Source organism: Rhinoderma darwinii, chromosome 1 (genome assembly GCF_050947455.1).
Source record: "Rhinoderma darwinii isolate aRhiDar2 chromosome 1, aRhiDar2.hap1, whole genome shotgun sequence".
Taxonomy (NCBI): domain Eukaryota; kingdom Metazoa; phylum Chordata; class Amphibia; order Anura; family Rhinodermatidae; genus Rhinoderma; species Rhinoderma darwinii.
Window position 1 is genome coordinate 572,863,001 of NC_134687.1, and position 18,549 is coordinate 572,881,549.

At 39.3% G+C, this 18,549-nt stretch overlaps 1 protein-coding gene across 1 annotated transcript in view; it reads right to left on the reverse strand.

Moving 5' to 3' along the window:
- The window catches only part of IPO11 (importin 11), a 511,812-nt gene that overhangs the window by 84,989 nt on the left and 408,274 nt on the right, over positions 1-18,549 (reverse strand). The window contains exons 28-29 of the mRNA XM_075839216.1: positions 16,910-17,005; positions 3,016-3,106 (exon numbers count right to left, since the gene is read on the reverse strand). Coding sequence (XP_075695331.1) covers positions 3,016-3,106; positions 16,910-17,005 — 187 coding nt within the window. The remainder of the gene's footprint in view (positions 1-3,015; positions 3,107-16,909; positions 17,006-18,549) is intronic.

Sequence of the window (18,549 nt, forward strand, 5' to 3'; positions counted from 1 at the left end):
GTCCTGGGGAATGCACCTGTGTAAGATATGGTCAGGATCCTGGTGGTTGACTGGTGTGGGCAAGAGCCATGTTTCTTCTTCTTCATGTCCTTACCATTTCTCCCCTGTCCCCGTATGGATACAATGGGTTCTGTTGGGGTGGCTGTGTGTGGTGGGCTGGTTCCCATGGACGCCTCTGTCCCTGATTTATGTTTTTCTTTTTTAAATTCACTGGGGTGGGGAGTTGCTTACAACTTACAACAAATGTGAGTGTTTCATCTGCATTGTTTCCTTCATAGGCACAGCGAGATAAAAAATGTAAAGTTATTTCGTTTTCTTTTCTCCCCTCCCCCCCTTCTCTCCCTTCCCCGCCTCCACCCCCATCTACTTATCCTGCTTGGCCAGTTAAGTCAATTTCTTGATGATGTGTAATTTGTGTTTCCTGGAACTCTAACTGATCCTCTGGACTGCTGATTGTATTACATTGTTCCCCCTCCTTTCTTTCCTTCTGTTTTCCCCACAAACTTAAGTGTTTGGAAAAAATGTTCAATAAAAAGAAGTTTAAAAAAAAAAAAAAAAAAAAAAAAGCTATGGCTCTTCAAATATGGAGACACAAAAACAAATAATTTTGAAAAAGAAAAGTGTTTTTACTGTGTAAAAGTAGTAAAGCATACAAAATGTATATAAATTTGGTATCGTTGCAATCGTAACAACCCGCTGAATAAAGTTATTGTGTTATTTATACTATTATACTACACGATAAACGGCGTAAATTTAGGACGCAAAAAAGATTGCCGAAATTGCTGTTTTTTTCTATTCCCCCCCAAAAACAGGTAATAAAAGTTAATCAATAAATGATATGTACCACAAAATGGTGCTATTAAAAAACACAACTTTTCCCGCAAAAAAACAAGACCTTAAATAGCTATATCGACGCAAAAATAAAAAAGTTATAGCTCTTTGAATGCGATCATGGAAAAACGTACAAAATAGCTTGGTCATGAAGGCCTAAAATAGGCTGGTCACTAAAGGGTTAATTATAGATTCACCAAAGACACCAACGATAACCCTGAACAAGCACCAAAGATCCACAGCGGAGATGGAAGTATCTGTCCATAGGATCACTATAAGTCGTACACTCCACAAAGTGGGACTTTATGGAAGGGTGGGCAGAAAAAAGGCCATTTTTTAAAGGAAAATATAAGAAAACTAGTTCTGAGTTCACCAAACAGCACGCGGCAGTCTCCCCATCACATGAAAGGAGGTTCTCTGATCAAAGGAGACTAAAATTATATTTTTTGGCCATCATGGGATACGCTAGGAGTGTCGAAAACCCAGCACTTCCCATCACACCAAGAAGACCATTCCCACAGTGAAGCATGGTGGTGGCAGCATCATGCTGTGGGAACACTTTTCATAGTCAGGGACTGGAAAACTCATCAGTATTGAAGGAAAGATGAATGGCAGGATATACAGGGCAATTCTTGAGGAAAACCTGGCTCAGTCTGCCAGGGATTTAAGACTGAGATGGAGGTTCACCTTCCAGCAGGGCAATGTCCCTAAACATACTGGTTAAGCTACACTGTAATGGTTTAAGGGGAAACATTTACATGTCTTGGAAACGCTGAGTCAAATTCCAGACTAATTAAGAATCTGTGGCATGACGTGAAGACGGCTGTACACCAACGCTACCCAGGTAACTTGAAGAAGTTGAAGCAGCATTGCCTGGAAGAATTGCCAAAAAGTCTAGTGTATCTATGTGCCAAGATGAAAAAGAGTTCATGTTCCATAGGAAAAAGTGACACTGTTCATTTTGAACAGCTTTGCTGAAATGGCTATTTGAAAAGGACCTGTCAGCTTTTAGTAAATATTTGCATTGCATATCTTGGAAATCTATTTCCTCTGTTATTCCTCCTGTAAATGTATAACTAGTTTTTGCAGAGGGAAAGTACAAATATTTCACTTAAAGGGTATCTATCATTTCAGGCACCTTTCAAATAAACTTTCTAAATGTTCATAGAATCCAATATTTATTCTTCCGATCGTGCTAATTTACCTTTTCAAGCGATATACAACACTCTTTCTCCCTAATCACGGGTTATGTCCTCTTTGCCAAAACGTCTCTGCAGCATGGATTACCTCCTGTGCGATGTCTGCCAGAACTGCTATATTGGGAGCATGCACCGCACTCCCACTACTCAGAAGATGACGTCAGCGGACACATGACTACTGCCGGACACTGCCGAAGCACTGTCTACGCAGAATGACTGTACTTTGGATATAACACGGGAGGAGGAACGCACATGATGACGCAGCAGTAACAGGAAGACAAGAGGGTTTGGTATACAGGTTTTGCATGAAAATGTTCACGGGATCTTCTGTTTACTCAGGTAATGCCACTTAGAAATGAGGTTTTACATAATTATGACAGATACGATTTAAGCTGAAGTATATTAAAAAGTTATTAATCAAGGTCTGAAGAGTTCAATACAGTGGAAAAACGTTGAATTGATAGTGACCCTTTAAATACTGCATATTAGATCACAACTACCCAAGAGCTAAAATAGTTGAAGGGAAAAGATTATGACCTGCATCAAAATGGTTGGAATACAATCAAGAACACTCCATGAGAAGTCAGAAGACATTACATTCTGGAGAAGCAATACCCAGATTGTTATCAGCAGCAAAAAACAACTTGACTCCACTCAACAATCAGTAAAAAATGGCATTGTATACTTTGTGGTTATCATTGTACACACAGGATATATCATCAATAAGATCGAATCGATTATTTGTGAATCAAATCATAACAAATAGACCCTAGTGGCCAGTGACTTGCTCCAAATAGGGATGTCTTCTGCTGGACATTTGAGCCCATTTTTGCGCCGGAGCCTGGGCCCAACGGAGAATCTCCCCCGGTGGTGACACAACTGCATTAAAAGGACGATGAAACATATCAAGCTTGTTTTTCTTTTATGTCCAAGCTTGTATTTTTGTGTCATACAAGTAAATACTTCATTATTATTAATGACATACCATTCTTTTCCTCTTATCCTGTTCAGTTGGAGGCTCATCATCTTCATTCACATGAATGTCTTGGGGTTCATTATGGGAAATCAACAAGCAACTGAAATCAAAATAACAAAAATGAGATGCTCTTCCAGACGGAAAACATTGTAATGGTCTTGTAAAGATACTAGTATACAATATATTATTAGTAGAGAAAGATGCTGCCAGATTGTAAACTTGAAACAACCGTACACAAAGGAAAGCAAAGCTATCAGTATTGATCAATGCCACGTCTAGGCATACAATAATTTGGGCATAATCCACCAATGGTCTGCTGTGTATACCCCCTCAGGTGTCCACTTTTGGGTAGAAAAAGAAGAGATCATATTCAATTTATTTGTCGGATCTTTTATTTTCCATGCTTATTTTGCAGTTGCTCCACCTTCTTCTCTAACAGCAATTAATCGAAAGATCGGGAGTAGTAAACGCAGGCGCAAACAACTCCCATCAGGCAATGCTTGACTGTATTTTCCATAGCATCATCATAAGGTCAGTTTACACTGCATTTTTTGGCGTTGATTTTAAATCAGAAACTGCGTCGGAATCAGCCCCAAAAAACGGCCCAAATCAACCCAAATTGATTTCAATGAGAGGCAGAGATGTTTTTTTTCCTGGGCGGCTTATGGCCACTTGCGGAAAATAAAAATGGGATGCGCTTTCTTTGAGCGGTTTCCGAAAAAAAAAAACGCAGCGCTCACTTGTAGCGTCTTTTTTATAGTGTTTTTTTGCATTAGCTTCAACGGATTAAAAAAAATACAAAAATTTGAACAAAAATAAAAAACTTTTAAAAAGCGCTGGCAATTCAAAATCTTCACATTTTTTCTGCCTGTCAGGAAACTCTGTGAACTAGGCACTAAATCAGCAGTCTTTTATGTAGCACTGTTGGGAACACAAGCTATTGTTCCCTGTTATCAGCTATTTCAGGCAGGGCTCCCATGGTCACCAATTTAACCCCACATTTATATACATATGTGTGATGGCTCTTATCAGCTTGTCTTATAGGTTTCAGTTTTATAAGCTTTATACTTCAGTTTAAAATCACTGAACAGGCCATACTCGGCCGGTGCAGCAAGCGCCAATCAACGAGACATCAATGATCGGCACTCATTTGCTCCTGTCTCACGGATCTATGGATGGGGACGAGTGTTCGTTGCTCCAATAACTCGTCCTCATCCATTATTATCATGTCGGCAGCGCGTCTCACTGTTTACACAGGGAGATATACTGCCGACAGCGATAATTTTACTTTCATAAAACTATACGACCAGCAGATGATTGAGTGTTTGCTCGTTCGTCTGCTGATCGCTGCCCTGTTTACACAGTGCAATTATCGGCAATGAGCGTTCTATGAACACTTGTCTGCCTGATAATCGTCCAGTGTAAAACCCCCTTTACTCAAAAATCTAATATATAATAAATAATATATAAACAATCTAATAATATATAATATATTAGAATATATTAAAAAAATAGAATAATATAAAATATAATAAAATATAATATATAACAAATATAATAAGACTTGTGCCGGTGTTTGTATTAGAAATGAAAATTAAAAGGTGATTCCGTAATTTTTTCCTCTACTTGATCTGGAAAATAAATATGCCATTAATTGATATAATTTCATTTTATTAGTTTGAGGTATGTTTCACAAAGCCAGAATGTTCAATGTAACGTCTATGGCCGGCGGCCATCGTTCAGACTTACCCTCTGACGGCCCCGGCCATGGACATCTGTCTTCTCGGCGTCCGCTCCCTCCAGGGAGACGCCGGCACTCACTTCCGGGTCCTCTGAATTTTTCCCGCAGGGCGCGTACGCCCGCACGTGCATGGCCTTAAAGGGCCAGTACACGTCCAGCTGTCACCAACCAATAATTAGCCCAAATGGCTGCTGGACTATAAAAGGGGCTCTGCCCACTTGTTCCTCGTCTGAGCGTTGTTGTATACCTAAGTTTGTCTTGCAAATGGTCTCCCAGTGTTTCCTATTTCCCAGTGTTACCCGTTAATGCTGCCTGTACCCTGTATCCCGTGCTATCGCATCTGCTGAGAAAGTCAAGTCATGTCTTCCGCTGCATCCACGGTGCCACCTGCTGAGAAAGTCAAGTCGTGTCTTCCGCTGCATCCATGGTGCCACCTGCTGTGAAAGTCAAGTTGTGCTCCCGCTACAGTCTACTTTGCCTCAGGTACCCGTTCTGAACTATAGACATTGTTTTGTACCTTGTTGGCCAGCTGCTAACCCACTACGTGGTACGACCCAGTGTTTCCCCACCCCCCGCCGTGACATTTAACTACTGTATTAAACAAATATTGCAGATCTGTGATTTGCGGATTTTATACGAAAAAAAAAAAGCTGGGTGACAATCCCCTAACTATGGTGATTTCATAAACTTTGCCAATGGTTGTAAAAAAAAAAGAAAAAAAAAAGGGGTCTGCCTCCCCTCCACAAACAGCGCTACTCTTGTACATTGGTTGTGTCTGGTATTGCATCTAAACCCCTTTCACATAATTTTTTTTAGAACCTGAGACAATCCCTATAATTCTGCTTATCTAATATACATGCACACAGAATTTAGCCTAAGATCCTATTTCCTAGGTGAATACTCCTGCTGTACTGCACCCTAGTTTCTCTGTATTTCATTTTCCACATCTTTCCTCCAACCTTATTAGCTTTAGTTTTTTTTATTCTACTATCACGGTTGAACAAATCATCTTTCCATGTATCCCTTGGCTTAACTTCAGTGCAAAACTACGAAGGCAAAAGTTTAAAAAAATCCATTTTATTTTCATGGAAAGCTTACAGTTATACCCACAATGCACCTGCATTTGTATGCATTAGGCAGCAAGCTGCCGGCAGTTAAACAGATGTGTGACATGATAGAGGAAGACTTACAGCAAGAATACTAATAACATTGCGATCTCCCTGAACTGCACCTTTCTAGACTTTAAGATGAGAATATATATGATATTCTGCATACGTGCATATTCTGTGTCTTACATTGTTCACCAATTAGTACCCATCACCTAAATAAAACAGAGGCATCTATTCTGCCGGATGAACCGGTATTATAGAGAACGCAGCAAACTATAAGGCCCCATGTACACGAACGTGCTTTTGCGGACGCAATTCCCCCGAAAATCCACGGGAGAATTTCGGCCCCATTCATTTCTATGGACCCATGCACACGACCATGGTTTCCACGGTCCGTGCATGGCCCAGGAGCCTGGACCGCAGAAAGAACGGACATGTCTTATTACGTCCAGGCTCATAGAAAATAATGGACGCAACCATGTGCATGGCCCGCGATTTGCGGGCGGCTCGCGGGTGACACTCGCCGGCAGACCCGAAAATCACAGCCGTGCACATGGCTACGGTCGTGTGCATGAGGCCTAAAAACAGCGTTTCTTGGCTGTTCTCAATGATGTCAGTGCATTGGTGGGAAAAATACTGGTTCATTCTCTAAGATCACTGCTTTGTGAGAGGGATATGGTAAAAATAAAAGGGATTTTCTAGTTTTATGTAAAAAGTGTATTTATTGTATATTGAAAAATCCTGCAAATTTCTAATCTACTTTGTGCTTTCAATTTTCACCATATACAAGATCTCTGTTTGTGGTCAGTGGATGGGAACATTCATTGAGGGAGATGTGTTAAGACTACAGAAATCTTAATAAAAAGCAATCTAAGAGTAAGATGTGACAAATTTATTAAAAGGCACCCAGCATCTTCGACTGTCTGTGCGACACTAATAAACTCTACTGCAGCCAGGAGTAGATGTCCGCTATTATTTCCACCAGTTTCTGGTGTAAATCATAGTAAATTATTATTACCTACACTGATAATTGTAGCACACTATCGGGATGGAGGAAAGGGGGAGATTTCGGCTGCGGTTGTTTTAAGCTTAAAAAAAGGATTGCCCAAAATTGACACAATTGTAGCAAAACTTTAGATGTGAGAAGTCTTAGGTCTGTGTGGAATTCAGCCTCTGGATGTAAAAAATAAAATATTCTATTCACTGACATCAAGCAGGTGTATTGGAAATGGTACGGCATTTAAACACAAAGAGTATTAGAAAATTATAAACCTTTTCATTATATAGTGATTAAAGGGGCTCACACGGCCCCGTTAATGAAAAAAATCAATGTTACATAGTTGATAGGTTTAAAAAAAAACACAGGTCCATTAAAGGCTATGTACACCTTTGAAATAGACATTTTTATTAAAAAAAATAAAACGATCAGTGTGTTTTGTGCAACTTTCTAAATATTTTTTATTAAAAATAATTTTTACTTTTTGAGATACAGTTGCTTTGTTTTCTATATACAGAGCAGATGTATCTTGTGCTGAGACTTGAATCCGTCAGGTCCGTGGGACTGACAGGTTCAGTGACAGTGGGTCCTGCATGTATACCTATCACATCTAAGTTAATAACTTAAGGCCCTGTGCTTGTTTGCTCCTGTCACACTGAGCTAAGGATGGGGACGTGCGGTGGTTACTACAATCGCTCGTCCCCATACATTATTATCATGTCGGCAGCGCGTCTCCCTGTGTACACAGGGAGATATACTGCCGACAACGATAATATTTAACTTTTTTAACCCCTTCGCGCACCCAGACGTGCTATTACATCTGGGCGAGGGGGGGTGATGTGTGGAGCGTGCTCCATATGCAGCGGGTGTCGGCTGTATTTTACAGCGGACACCTGGGAGTAACAGCTGGCAGCAGCGATTGCACTGTTCCTGGCCGTTTAATTCCTCAAATGCTGCTCAGGGCTCAGCAGAAGCCTGTAAAAATGACGATATACTGCAATACGTTAGTCCCCTAGGGGGGGGGGCTAATAAAGAGCGTAAAAAAAGGTGAAAAAAAGTTTTTAGTAGTGAAAAAAAATTACAAAAAATATTAAAACTTTAAAAAAAACTCTTTACCCATTTTCCCCCTAAAGTAATGTAAAAAATAAAAAAAACGCTGTAAAAAATAAATGTAAACTGCCAAAATTGCTGTTTTTTGGTCAACTTAGCTCTCCACAAAAATGTAATAAAAAGTGATCAAAAAGTTCTACGTACCAAAATATGGTAGTGATAAAAACTACAGCTAAGATAAAGCCCTCATACCGCTCAATCGGTGAAAAAATAAAAAAAGTTACGACTCTCAGAATGTGGCGACAAAACATTTTTTTTTAATGAAAAGTTTATTATCAATAAAAGTAGTAAAATATAAAAAAAACAAAATAAATTTGGTATCACCGTAATCGTATTGTGCCACAGAATAAAGATAACGTTTCGTTTTTACTGCACGGTGAAAGCCGTAAAAACGAAACCCAAAAAACAATTGAGGAATCACAGTTTTTACCAACTTCAGCCCGCAAATAAAAAAAATTCCGCTACATTATATGGAACTATAAATTGTACCAAAAGAAACTACAACTCCTCCCAAAAAATAAGCCCTCACACCACTCTATTGACCGAAAAATAAAAAAGTTATGGTTCTTGGAATGCGGGGAATAAAAAACGAAAATCAAAATATGGCTTCGTGCCGAAGGGGTTAAAACTATAGGGCCAGCAGATAATCGAGTGTTTGCTCGTGCATCTGCTGATCGCTGCCCTGTTTACACAAGGCAATTATCGGCAACAAGCGTTCTATGAATGCTCATCTGCTAGATAATCGCCCAGTGTATAACCCCCTTTAGATGTGATCAATAACAGGTGTCAGAGACAGGCAGGATGCGTTGTCACTGAACCCGTCAGTGCCGCTGACCTGACGGATTCAGGTCTCAGCACAAGCATTTCAAAAGGTGTACATAGCCTTTAAGTCCAACCTATAATCCCACTGTGTGGATCCAGGGGAAAAAAATTCCTCCCGGACTCCAAATATGGCAAATCAGAATAAATCCCTGGATCAACGTCCCATCTCCAGAATCTAGTAAACATAAAGTAATAAATGTGAAATTAAGATCTACATATGTAAAAATAGTGTTTTGATAGATGTTCTTTAAATATGGTGTTCATTTAACAATTTAAAAAAGAAACATGCAAGTCAAAATTGTAAGAATTTTGAAAAAAAGAGTTGTATGCCGCGGGAAAGGGGAACGGATGTAGTATATTTTCATACACACGGCAGACATCCTGTCCCAGATTACCACTGAGGATACTAAGAGAATGATAATGGGAAGGAGAAATGTGCACTTAATAGTGTAATACAGCAAATTTAAATAATTGAGGCTCGCTCGTTACAAATGTATGTAAATATTTCTATGAATGACATTACATTTAGCCATAGGCATTAGTATGTTATTTACAGATTCCTGCTGCTAGGGATGGTGACTTTCAATCCAATTGATTTTAATGGCAGACCAGTGACATAACTCATACAGAAATCTCTGAGTTATGACAAAGGGGCACAAAGTTCAAAAGAGAACTGCGGCCCATTGCTTGGTGGCAGCCCGTGAGCCAAGACAGATGTCTGTGAGACATGACATCTCCTGACATGTCCCAAAGACATGTCATAAGACGTTTATAGATGAACCTTCACTTGAATACTTACATTTCTTATTCATGTTCTTTACAGCAATAATGATTATTATGTCTATAGAATTGGATATAGAAAGTATGTGAATCCTAAAATGCTGCCATTTACATTCTGAGAATGCCACCCTGGTGTAAGCACTACAGGGGTTAAGAATTAATACTCAGTAGAATGTAATAAAAGGAACTTGTCTGTATTAAGACACCTAGAATTTAATACATAGCAGAATTATAAATCCAGCCTTACCTGAACCACTTACATCCCCACTGATTCCAGCTATGACTTAAAGAGGCTCTGTCATCACATTATAAGTGGCCTATCTCGTACATAATATGATCGGCGCTGTAATGTAGATTACAGCAGTGGTTTTTATTTAGAAAAACTATTATTTTTGACGGAGTTATGACCTATATTAGCTAAATGCTAATGAGTTTCTTAATGCCCAACTGGGCGTGTTTTACTTTTTGACCAAGTGGGCGTTGTACAGAAGAGTGTATGACGCTGACCAATCAGTGACCAAACAGCGTCATACACTTCTCTCCATTCATTTACTCTGCACATAGCGATATAGCTATATCGCTATGTGCAGCCACATACACAAACACGAACATTACTGCAGTGTCCTGACAATGAATAGACATTACCTCCAGCCAGGACGGGATGTGTATTCAGAATCCGGACACTTCTCTGTGATTTATAGCATAGCAGGCGTAGTCTCGCGAGATTACGCTGTAAACTGTAATTTACAGCGAGATCTCGCTGTGCTGTGCTATAAATCACAGAGAAGTGGTCAGGATTCTGAATACACATCCCGTCCTGGCTGGAGGTAATGTCTATTTATTGTCAGGACACATGAGTAGCTTTATAGTGTGTTTATGTGGCTCCCCCTGAGGAAGCAATTTACCAGCGAAACGCGCGTTGGGGCTTTTGTGCTGGAGCACTTATCGGACTGCAATTACAATATACTATGGGTAAGCCGCTATCTATATATCTTCATTATCATCGGACTAAGATGTTTTGAAACCGTTTTCATGTGTTTCAGACTCAACATAGAGTTTATACAACTTTCTCACTTTCCATATGGGAAGTTTGTGTACATATGACAGGATGTGATTTGTGATAGTATAGCTAACCCAGCTTGTACATCAGTAATGCTGATAATTGCTCCCTAACCTATTTTACTAGGGTCTTGTCCTTGTATTGTATTATATATATACATTGTTTTTTACAAAACTGTCTGTCTATATATGTTAATAAAATTTCTACTTTTTATATATATTCCTGGCTACAAGCTCTTCTTCTTCTCTGTGTTTAAATTATAACACGTTGTGTTTTTTACACAATGTGGAATGCACTTAAAGTCCTGCAAGGCAAATGAAAATAAAAATAATATGAATAATAATGCTAACAATAATAATATTTCTTTTATTCATTGCTGCAGACTGAACGCTAAGGGTTTGTATCAAGCTGAGCAGCAGAAGCCCTTGGAAAAAACTCATTCTGAAACCTTGTAAGGCATGTTGTGACAGTAATGAGTTAACACGGGGATGACGTAAAAGGTAGATTTATAATACTATAATTGTGTGTTTTCGCGTTCATTTTTTATTAAGATGATCCAGCGAATACTTTTGCTGCTGAAAGCGCAGAAGCGTTAAGAATGAAGCATTCCATAAAGCCATTACAGCTCCTCACAGGAAATTCTCTATGATGAAGTGATGGATATTTTTATACCCTTGAAAACACAGATTGATATTCCTGTCCATTCAGTGTGTGAGGGACTGCACTATAGCCACAGCCATATTCCTGACATGTCCATGTAGTCTCACATCAAACTGCATCATGTTTTATCGTTATAGATGGAGAGGTTTCTGGACATTTTTCAAACAAAGGAATCATTTTCTGAACCAGTAACAAGAACAATGGCCTTATGTGCCGAAAATGTGACAAACTATTCCTAGTCAGCAGCACGTCCATCTTCTCATTCTGGCAAAATAAGTTAATTTTGTGCCGCAGTAAGCAAACTGCGCGGTAAAAATGACTTAAATGTTAACATTATTGTGTGGGTCAATACGATTACGGCCATACCAAATTTTTAGAGTTTTTTTTTTCTCTTTTACAAAGTAAAAACACTTAAAACGTTTTTTTATTGTTTTGTATTCCCACAAGCGGCTGTAGCTCTGTTTTTATGAAACAGCTCCAAATCCCCTGCAGAGGCTTAGCTTTAAAATATAATAAGCAGGTTAATAGCAGACACTAAGGGAGCTTACTGTACATTGTGTTACTATTGAGTTTAATGGATTACCAGTATGCAGGTATCTCCTGAGCTCCCTCTAGTGGTGGCTGCAGGTTAACTATGTAGGCGATTTGGAGCTCTGTATTACAAAAAATGGAGTCCTGACCGCCATAAAGATATATTTACTGCAGAATTTTTAACGCATTTAGATAATAAAAATGGCATTCAACAGCAGACGTTCACTTTAGGGCGTGTTCACATCAGCGTCACCCTTCCGTTCATGGGTTTCCATCAGACCTTTCCGTCGGAGGAACCCATGAACAGAAAGGCAAACGGAAACCATAGCTTCCATTTGCATTACAACTGATTTCAATGGTAATGCTTCTGTTGCAAATGGTTTCCGTTCCATAAGGTTTTTGTTTTTTTTAACGGAAACAATAGCGTAGTCGACTGCGCTATTGTTTCCGCAAAAAATAAACGGAAACCTTATGGAATGGAGACAAACAGAAACCATTTACAACGGAAGCATTACCGTTAAAAACACTGATCATGTGTCCCTCCGATGGAAAGCTGCAACAGAACCCATGAATGGAAGGGTGACGCTGATGAGGACAGGCCTTTACAGATACTCTCATAAGACAGGGTGTTTAGAAATAGACAGCAAATATTGTGCGGGGACAAGACTGCATGTGGCAGAGGCAGCACCGTAATTGAAAGAAAATAAATCACTGAAAAGCCTTTAAAATGTGTATATATAGTTTTTTTAATTTAAAACATTTTATTTCTTTTAGTGATCTATTTTCCTATCTGTCATAATCTTCACGTATTTGTGAAACGTAGGTATAAACTTGGCATCTGTTTCTGATCAGATATTCTCAAAATACAGCCGTCATCAATTTCCTCCATCACTCAGTCCTATTTGTTAGAAAGTGAAGTAGATCTATTAATATTTCCTCCCATCAGTCTCCATTAGTGTAATCTATTCATTCGCAGTTAAACCTCAAAAGATCAAGAGTTCAGCTTTACAGCCTAGTGCACACGTTTTATACATCAACTCCATTCTTATAAAGGAATCTATTCTATCATCTCACACATCGTCAACCACAAAAAATAAGTCGGCAAAATGTTTATTTCACATTCCTGCACACATCCGTATCAGCCGGGAATTTTGTCTGTAATGTGGATGCCTTGTCAAACGAAATGTTAAGTAAAGTCACCAGCAGGATTGTATTATTCTACAGGAGACATTACTAAGGGGGTATTCTGGTATCAGCAAAGAAATCTAATTTTTGTAGAAGGATAATTTTCCAATTAACCTTCTGTATCAACTCCTCATAGTTTTCAAAATCTCCGCTTGCTGTCATAAAAATATATATTTTCATTCATTACTTTCAGGGAAATAGATCTGTTCTAGTCATGTGATGATCACACAGATGCACAGCTTGGTTGAAGACACAGCTCTGATAACTGAAATGAACCGTGCACTGGGTGCCTATCAGGCGAAAAGGACAGATTAGTTTTACCCTTATAAGTAAACAGAGTAGGTTCCTATTGAATGAGTGAAACCAGAGATCTTTAAAAACGTGAGGAATTGATACAGAGAATATAGTGGTCGTCATGTCAGCCTGGGGGCCGGAGGAAGACCCCCAGGTCTGCCATCTTTGTACTCCTATGAAGCCCTGCCTCAGTATAAAATATACTGCAATACATATGCAAGTGATCCAACGACCGCTGGTTCAAATCCCCTAGAGAGACTAATAAGAAAAAAAAAAAACATAAAAAAGAACTAAAAAGTTCAACCAAAAAAAAACCTTTTCCCATGTTTTTCCTAAGGTGATGTAAAAAAAGAAATAAAAAAAGTTGACTTAACTGGTATTGTCACGTCCGTAAAATCAGAATGCTTACTATACAACATTATTTAACCTGCTCGGTAAACAACGTAAAAAAAAAAAAGTAAAACACTCAAATTGCTGTTTTTTGGTCACGTTAGACCCCCAAAAATAGAAAAAAAACTGATCAAAAAATCACATGTTCCCCAAAATGGTACCAATAAAAACTACAGCTCACCCCGCTTTTGCGTATAGTTGTGTTCCAATAAACGGCCTTAGTAATGCAACTAAAAATCATTTATGCAGTTTAGGCCAACATGGAAGACTGCCCGACCATAGTGGTGGATTGTAACCGCTACAAAGTGTTAGGCTAGAGTTACAAACAGACATTTTCAACTTCAACATTTGCAGTCCATAGGAATACACAGAGTTGCATATAAACTCCTCAACATTAAAATTGCAACACCAAGAAGGGCAAGCCGTGAGGTTATGCAAATTGAGGAAGTAGCAGGTGTCGCTAAGACCTGCCATCAAATTTTCACCTTGCTCCAATCTGTGGCATGTGGGAAGAGCATAATTGAAGCCAGATTGAAAGCAAATTTTTTTAGCCACATAAAAACCTGAAAAATCAGATCAAGTGGTGTGGAATGATTGTGTGATGCCTCCTGTATGCCGATATGCCAGTTATCGCAAGTTGTTGCAAACCAAGAGGGACAGAATCTTTGAACTAACAGACCTTGGTTTATCATTTCGGCAGATCGCTACTGCCTAGGCCGAGATGTCAGCACTGTTCAACGTTGCGTGTCCCGGAAGTTGGGTGAGCAACAATGAATGGGAATGACAGCAAGAGGTGGGCGGAGGCGCACCTCTGCATGGACGGATCGTGTAATTGGATAAATGACAAAAAGTGATTCATTCTGTACTGCAAGTGAAATTAAACGTCACATCCCAAGCCTAGGGTTACAACCAGTGTCGACACAAACCATCAGAAGGCAAATGCACGACATTGGGCAGATACAGGTGTACCATTGACCACACGCCACCGCTCTCAAAGACTACAGTATTATGGTGCACAGCAAGACGGCAATGGAGGCTGGAATTGAAGTCTATCCTCTTCAGCGACGAGTTCCGCGTTAGTCTCGGACGCAATGATAGCCAGAGATTGGTCTGGAGACCATGTGGGCAACGGCATAAGAAAGCCTTCACAAGGGAACGTCACACCGGTCCTACTCCCGGGATTATGATGTGGGGTGGCATAATGTACGGTAGCCGGACCCCTCTAGTCTTCATTTCAGGTACACTAACATCTTGGCGTTATATTGATTTGGTCATGGAACCAGTGGTACGGCCATTTATCCAAAGTGTCCCAGAAGCCGTTTTTTCAACAGGACAATGCCAGGCTGCATGTTGCTCATGCTACTGTGAGCAGCCTGCCTGACCTAAACGTGCTACCATGGCCTGCAGCGTCTCCGGACTTGTCAGTTTCTGGTGACATCATTGCGCTGGTGTGTCTTCCATTTAAAGTTCCTTACTGTTTTTTCAACGGTTTCAATACGGTTTCTTCAATGGGTAAGGTGAATTTAACATGCATCTGGGAAGCCGATCAGCACATGCTCAGTAGAAAATGCTTAAAGGCCAGCCCACTGATTTTAACGTAAAAAATGACGGATCGGTAAACAGGACCGCACAGAATTAGGGGTGATTTGTGCGTGATGACAGCAGAAGAAGAGGGATAAATGGGGTAACAGTAACTTTTTGCCAGTGTTTAAAAAGTTGGTTAGTTTGCCTTATATTAATGATGTAGAGGTGGTTTTTTCGTTTCACGAAACTCCTTTAAGGCCTTTTTACACGGGCAAATTTATTATATAACCAATCAACATTTTTGAATAGTGTTATTCCATTATAATAAATGTTTGGTGGCCCTTTAAGTAAAGCTATACCTTCACAAAAACACAAAGTCAAGTATATTTCCCATAAGAGGTAAGCCAGCCTTATCTTTTGAGGCATGATCATTACTTGTTAGGTTAGCTAGGTAACATTGTCAGATAAAATAGAGCACACATGAGCCTCTGATTACATGGTTCACAGAGCCCCGTAGTAAATGTACATGGATGACTGGGTGACAGAAAATGTATTGGATACCTGGTCACTATTTATAAAACAAATTTTTCATTGCAATGCTGTACTTCTATATTTTCATCCAAGACAATTATTGTTTTTTTTGTCAGCTTTCCACTTCTAACTCCTTTAGACAACAGTCTATTGTCTTGTATTTTCGTTACAGGATAACAAATTAATACGTAAGTTTATGCACTTGGAAAAATTACATAGAAAGGGTCTTCATTTTGTTAGTTGATAGTATAACCGAACTGTAGCAGCCAGTGCCAGACAGCTGCTGCTAAGGCTCTGTAAATACTGTAAAATTCTGGGATGCATCAAAAGGGGCCCAGGTACACAGGATAAGAGCATTGTTTTACATTTATATAAATCATTAGTCCGATCACACATGGAATATTGTGTAGAGTTTTGGGTCCTGAAAAAAATACAGAGCTGTAGAAATTTAAAGATGAGAAACCAAAGTGATTAAGGGCATAGGTGTATTGGAATACAAAGAAATATTAGCAAAGTTGAGCTCCCTTAGTTTGGATTTAACTTAGGGCTGACTGAATTGCTAACTCAATGGTCAATATAGTTATTTATATAATGATCTATTTATATCCAGTCCTATAACCACAAAAAGGCAGCATAGAATGGTTTTCTTGTACTGTAGGATCAGTAACACTATGACATTCTGCCAGGAGATATTGTTGCTTGACCAAATTAAATTAGAACTCGACAAACACCAATGTAAAGTTTCACAAAAAAAAAAGGGATCGATAAGGAAAATGTCAAACTTAAATATTTTAATATTTCTGTTCAACATTGGACCTTCATCAGACCATCTGGTGTTAATAGGTATAAAATTTGAATTTTTATCGTACTTATCACTAGATGGTCTGATGAAGGTCAATTTTATACAATAAACTTTGGGGTATGCCGAGATCTAATTTTAATGTGCTCATTGTGCCAAGAAACTGTTCAACATTGACATGACCAAGACAGTATGCACAGCATCACTTATGTGACTATGTGAAATCTGTTCCAGGCTGAACATTCTCAAAATCTATAAAAGTTTTACCTGCCCTGTAGTATGCCAAACACTTTAATATTATACTAAAAGCCGCTGTCAATTATTAAGTGCAAAATGAAATAGTGATGAAGATACTTAGCATTGCACTTACTCCTTGTATGAATTTGTTTCCGGATCTTCCGTCATTACATCATGGAGACTTTCCACGCAGATATTAATGATGCCACAGAACTTATCTTGAATAATACTGTAAGGAAAGAAATACAAGAATATAAATTGTTTGGCATCAGCAGGATAATAAAATAAAAAAGACAAAGTATATTATATTATGTAAATGTCTTGACTAGAAGGGCTTATTCAGACGAACGTTATATACGTCCGTGCAACGCGCATGATTTTCACGTATCTCACACGGACCTATATAAGTCTATGGAGCCGTGCAGACAGTCCATGATTTTTGCGCAGCGTGAGACTGCTGCGTAAAACTCACGACATGTCCGTTCTTTGTGCGTATTTCGCACATTGCGCACCCATTGAAGTCAATGGGTGCGTGAAAATCACGCGCACCACACTGAAGCACTTCCGTGGGACGCGCGTGATTCACGCAACAGCTGTTAAACTATGAATGTAAACAGAAAAGCACCACGTGCTTTTCTGTTTACAAAAATCCAAACGGAGTGTCATAATGATGGTGGCTGCGCGAAAATCACGCAGCCGCGCATCATACGGGGCTGACACACGGAGCTGTTAAGTGCCTTTTGCACGCGCAAAACACAGCGTTTTTTGCGCGCGCAAAACGCACACGCTCGTGTGAATCCGGCCTAAAGGACACATTTCTGGTATAGGGAAACCACAAGAACATAGTACTCTCAACCTAGAGAAAAATTCTGAAAGAAAAAATGGTGATGCAAATGAAAATGTGATTTAAACAGCAAAAGAGTCGATAAGAGTATCAACAATAGGCTATAAAGATTATACCAAGACATAATAGGTCATAAGATCTAAAGGTTTTCTGCTAGAATCAGAAATGGAAGTAAACAAGAAATACCACAGCTTGCCCTGAGCTATACACCAGCCATAACGTTAAAACCACTGACAGGTGAAGTGATTATCTGTTTACAATGGCGCCTGTCAACGGGTGGGATATATTAGATTATTAGGATGTTACTTTGATACGTACAACCTAACTAAACATTGTTGCAGACCAAGTACAACCCTTCATGCCAAGGGTATTTCCTAATGACAGTGGCCTCTCTCATCAGAATATTGAGCCCTGCCACACTAGATAAATTGATCAAGAATTTTTTGAGGAACATGACAAAAGTTCAAGGTGTTGATTTGACCTATAAATTCCCAGGACCTCAATCCAATCGAGCATCTGTGGGATATGCTAGAAAAACAAGTCTTATCCTTGAAAACTCCACCTCAGCACTTACAAATATTAAAGGATCTGCTGCTATTGTCTTGGTGTCAGATGCCACAGGACACATTTATAGATCTTGTAGAGTCCATGCCTCAACGGATAAGAGCTGTGTTGGTGGCACGAAAGGGACTTGCACAATATTAGGCAAGTGGTTTTAATTATGTCTGAACGGTGTATGTAGGGCTGCATGTAGACAAATGAGGAGGTCACTTATGAGGTTCAGGAGAAATAAACATCTGTGAAATTTAAGGAACAATGTATTCTGAAGGACAGAGAAAATTAATTATATTAGCACAGGTAGAAAGCGGCCACTGCTGAATTAAAGGGGTTTTCCCATCAAAGACATCTATTGAGCGCCGCATCTGAGG